Source organism: Glossina fuscipes, unplaced genomic scaffold (genome assembly GCF_014805625.2).
Source record: "Glossina fuscipes isolate IAEA_lab_2018 unplaced genomic scaffold, Yale_Gfus_2 0, whole genome shotgun sequence".
In the NCBI taxonomy this organism is placed as follows: Eukaryota; Metazoa; Arthropoda; class Insecta; order Diptera; family Glossinidae; genus Glossina; species Glossina fuscipes.
The window spans coordinates 3,661,430-3,665,593 of NW_023998414.1; the positions used below are offsets into that span (position 1 = coordinate 3,661,430).

The window sequence follows — 4,164 nt, forward strand, 5'->3', positions numbered from 1 at the left end:
TAATCTCAATCGATGGGTATAATAAAAGGTGGATCTATCTTAAGTACTTCTGCCTGTTACATAAGTCCGCACAAACTTAATATACCCTGTATCAAAAGTGGTGTAACAAGTTTTCCATTTAGTACTATTGAGTTATTCAGTGTAAACAAACCCTAATCATGGAACGCTCAAAATTGCATTTTTGACATTCCTTCATTATTTTTTGTTGTTGAACAAGAAGAAATCTACTGTCGGAGTTCAACAAATACTTTAAGCAGCTTATACTAATGCTGCTCCCTAATAACACAATTGTCCGTTTACATGGAATAGGAAAGATTTAAAAGGAGGGAAAATGGCCGCCATACAAATTGACCGAAAATTTCCCTTTTGAACCATTTCATCATCGCGGTTTCATTGCTTGTCGAGCAAATAAAGATAAGTTTTCTGCGATGTATTGTGACTGGTGACGAAAAGTGGATCTACTACGACAAACTTAAAAACAAGTCGTGGGTTACTCCAGGATCGATCATATCGATATAAAAAAATTCCTCAAAATAATCAAAAAAAGACAGAGGGACAAATGATAAAAATTTCGTGCTTCCAAGATGAAAATAATCGCGCATCTTCAATTTTTGTGACCCGCTGATTGGCTAAATGTGGCTGCTTCGATTTCAATCCGAATTAATTACATAGTTCTGGAAAAGCATCCCGCAACGAGAACAAATTCCCAACCCAAGTTGAAAATCATTCTTTAAATTGCTTACGTTGCAGACGGACGTACGTATATGAATATTCATTGTCTTCAAGACTACAATTTTTTTCAAATCCCATAAGCCATTCTTTAATTGTTTACTGGATTTCCATAGTTTCAATTGCATTTTTTCCCAATTGAAAATGCAATAAAATACACCTATCGCTTTACACTTTGTTATTATTCAGTGAAAGGTAGCTTGCAAACAACTGCAGCTACCGTACCGTACAAACAATAATGCCAAAGTTATCTATAGTTGTAATTTTGGCAGAAATGAACGCGACAGACCGATTTTAGAAAGCAGTCAGCTTCAATAAAGAGAATTTATTTGTACAAAAATTTCGCAATATTTGCACCGATATCCTACGATTCCGTGAAGAATTTTCCGAAAATGCAGCTACTGATGCAGTCATATCTTGACACCACTTCGATATCAATTGATTTTCGAAATCGATTTTTCAGCAAAGCAGTAGTAATATTTCATCCATATTGGATATAATAACTGCAAAGCTGGCAATGTGTTTAGGTGTACACATGTAGTGCTCAACATCATTATGGATAAGAGATTATTTATATTATGTAACAGACAATGTTGGGTAAATATTATGGCATTTCGAATGAGAAATTCCGCTTTCTGTTTTTTTTATAGATTAAAAAAAAATATATATATATATTCAGACTTGCACAGGCACAGAAATACTATCCAAAATCATGTATAGATAAGTAAGAGAACTTATTAAAAAAAAAAAAAAAAAAATCACATTCGGTCGTGACTGAATCTTTTATATCCATCACCATTGTTCTAGAAAAGATCAAAACAAGTAACAATATCATATTCGATTGTGACCGAATGTTTTATACCAATCATCCTGATCTTAAAAAAAAAAAAAAAAAATTAAGAGCTAAATTTTCATACTCTATAACATTGGGTAGGTGCGGGTAATTTTTTCTATTGTTAGAGTAAAAGTGGAAAATGGGCAGTGACAAGCATAAAAACACGGATAACAAAAATATTCACAATATTGTTGTTTGAAAAGTTTGGGTCGTTTTCAAATTCCTTTGCAAATTCGTAAGCGATTCTTTTAATGCGAACGATGGAATGTGCATAGATGAGCAGATGTACGGACGAATATATTTTAGGTGCATTCCGAATTTGAAATTGGGCACAAAATTTACATACTTTACGAAGTTATAGAGTTTTGAAGCACTATAGTATTAGGTAGGCGTTGCCAGTCTTTACCATACTTGTACAGGTATATACAGCGTCGCCTATAGAACGTACATTCAAATTTTTGTAGATGTATCTGCTATTTCTTATTATAAATAATGAATAAAAAGACGAATTTTTTATTACTTTTGATAAGCAGAGGTGCTGTCAGTTTACTGAAGTACGGTAGGCGTGTTCCCCGATCGATGTGGCCCACCTTGAATACCAATATCTACGTGCAAGAACTTTCAATACTTTTGCAAAAATTTCAACTCGAGAATGTTTACAATAGTCATTATGCAGACGGACAGGCGGACATACTTAAATCGATTCACAAGCATCAAAGCTTGTCAACAATGCATACACTTTGCGGCATCTCTGAAATTTTCTTCCGAATATACCCATCATTGAAGCATCAAAAAAAAAAAAAAAAGAGAACGAAAAACCCAAGCTCTGTAAAAATGAAAAATTTTTTTAAAAATTTTAGAATTACTTTTAGGATCGTTACCCAGAGTTACCAAAATATCACCTATTAGGGGTAGAGATATTTTTGGACCTGGTATTCCATGTTTACGAAAATAACTACTGATGCGTCGTTTGCGAACAAAATCCCCTAAAAGGATCGTTAATGTTATTACAATTATTGCAGTCCAGTACATAACAACGATTTCACTCTTAATTTCACACAATTCACAAGACAAAGATTTGTCGGTTATAGTTTTCTTTTTTATTATTATTATTATTTTTTCTCTTGTCTTTTTTCGAAATTTTCTTTCAAAATGTTTTAATGCGTTTGCGGTATATAATTAATACGACGATTAGTGAATTAAATGAATTATATCAAAACTATAAAAAATATTGTTAACATTTGTATTAACATTGCAGTTTAGCATACAGTTAGCAATGACGATATTAAATGTAATTTAACAGCAATTATATGCTTTATCTTATTTGCCTTCGTTATGTTATATTGCACTGGTTGACTGATTAAATGTGAAAAGTTTTCTCGAGAAACGAGTGACCAGATTCAATTTCTGTTATTGAAACTGGGCTATTAAATCGACCGGTAACTTATTAATTGCTCTTTCATTCCATTTCATTGTAATCGTTGTCTTTCTCTTTGATCGTTACCAAGTTTGCCGTACACATATATATATATATATTTATTTGAAGAGAAAATTATAAAAATATAAAATTTTTACAGAAAATTAATTTACAATTTTTTGAATATATAATAAACATTTTTATTTTACAGCGCATTTAAAAGAATAAATTGCTTAACATTTGTTACTTTACTCTTTTCCTTTATCTTTCTCTCGTCTTATTCCATATTGTTTATATTACGGCATTTTCAATGTCAATGCTCTTTTTGAAATTTTACATGCTTTGCGCCCGCAAAAGTTAAATTCAGATTTTATGCGAAACAAATTGCAACGATTCAGGTTGAGTATGTGTTAAAAAACTGAAATGATATGAAATTTCAAATAAGAAATAACTGAACTTGAATTTTACCAATCAGAGCGTCAGTGTGTTTAATAGATTTGCCAAATATTTGTAATGCAACGAATTAGACGTTAGGTACCAGTGCATAAATGCGATATGCGGTACTCTTTATTCAATGCAATTGTAAGCCCATCAACCCAAATTGATTCATAGGCGGGTTAGGCGTAATTATCAAATAATCAATTATTATACTTTACACCGCACACCGGGTATATTAAGTTAATCGTGCGTAATACGTAGAAGGGCTTACGATAGATCCACCTTTTACTACACCGATCGATTCAGAATCATAATTCGAATTGATCTAAACCTGTCTGTCTGTCTGTTCGTCTGATGACTGTATTCAAACTACAGGTTGCGCTTTTTAAGATATTTCGATGAATTTTAATACAGTGACGTGTTTTGATCCAAGGATAACCGCTATTGAAAATGCTTCGGATCGGTCCCCTAGTAACGCCCTATTCTGAAACGTTGTTATGTGGAATTAAAAATTGTAATTTCTTGCCAAAAGTGGTTAAGTAGTAGTATTTCAGCATTCTAAATAGGTATAAAAACTTTCGACTGGCTATGGTAATTTTTGAGCACCTTCTCATATAACCCAAACTGGAGTTCATACGACAAAAAGGTATAATTTTCAATGTTTCATGATGAAAATAATATCACAATAGTAGTTTAACTTAAAAAAATTGATTATACCAAATTTAGACTATTTCGATGTATTTTT

General features: G+C 32.1%; 1 protein-coding gene across 1 annotated transcript in view; it reads right to left on the minus strand.

Moving 5' to 3' along the window:
- The window catches only part of LOC119644735, a 14,118-nt gene extending 11,098 nt beyond the window's left edge, over positions 1–3,020 (minus strand). The window contains exon 1 of the mRNA XM_038044453.1: positions 2,431–3,020. Within this exon, the coding sequence (XP_037900381.1) occupies positions 2,431–2,596 (166 nt within the window). The 5' untranslated portion in view covers positions 2,597–3,020. The remainder of the gene's footprint in view (positions 1–2,430) is intronic.
- Between the last annotated feature and the right edge of the window lie 1,144 nt (positions 3,021–4,164).